Genomic DNA, 584 nt, shown 5'->3' on the forward strand with positions numbered 1-584 from the left:
TTGAGGACAAGGCCAGCTTTGTTAATATCTGTATCCCTCATCAGCGTCCAGAACACTGCCTGAAAGTTAGTAGGCGCTCCATCACTATGTGAGGAATGAAAGAACCAAGGAGGGAACTCTGAAGAATGTCGACACAAACCAACTAGGTTTGGGCGGACTGCAGTTCCTCCCCGGGACAGGAGGCGACGCCAGCGTTACGTTAGCGCGGCCTCGGGCAATTCTTGGCCCCTCCGGCTGGCCGTCCATCGCTGAGTTTTTGTGCGTGCAGAAATTAGCCAATAGAAACCAACCTTAGTTGGTTGGTCCGGTAGAGATGTCCAATGAGAGCAGCATGTTTAAGAAAGGGGCGGGAATGAGGGACGGGACCGAGGGAAGCGGTTGGCGGAGGGAGTTGGCGCTACAGGCCAGGTGGGGGCCGAGGGCTGCGATGCGGACGGCGCCGGGGCGGTGACCGGAGCTGCCGCCCGACATGAACTCGCTGGAGCAGGCGGAAGGTAGGGCGCGTCGCCAGGGGCCACACTGGGGACCCCTCGGAAGCCGGCCCCGCCGGGACGCGGAGGGCCGGGGAGGCGGCGGAGGGCGGG

At 62.2% G+C, this 584-nt stretch overlaps 1 protein-coding gene across 1 annotated transcript in view; it reads left to right on the forward strand.

Moving 5' to 3' along the window:
• Positions 1–386: 386 nt before the first annotated feature.
• The window catches only part of Cnep1r1 (CTD nuclear envelope phosphatase 1 regulatory subunit 1), a 16,166-nt gene continuing 15,968 nt past the window's right edge, over positions 387–584 (forward strand). The window contains exon 1 of the mRNA XM_013027903.1: positions 387–494. Within this exon, the coding sequence (XP_012883357.1) occupies positions 470–494 (25 nt within the window). The 5' untranslated portion in view covers positions 387–469. The remainder of the gene's footprint in view (positions 495–584) is intronic.

The sequence above is a fragment of the Dipodomys ordii genome, unplaced genomic scaffold (genome assembly GCF_000151885.1).
Source record: "Dipodomys ordii isolate 6190 unplaced genomic scaffold, Dord_2.0 Scaffold106, whole genome shotgun sequence".
In the NCBI taxonomy this organism is placed as follows: Eukaryota; Metazoa; Chordata; class Mammalia; order Rodentia; family Heteromyidae; genus Dipodomys; species Dipodomys ordii.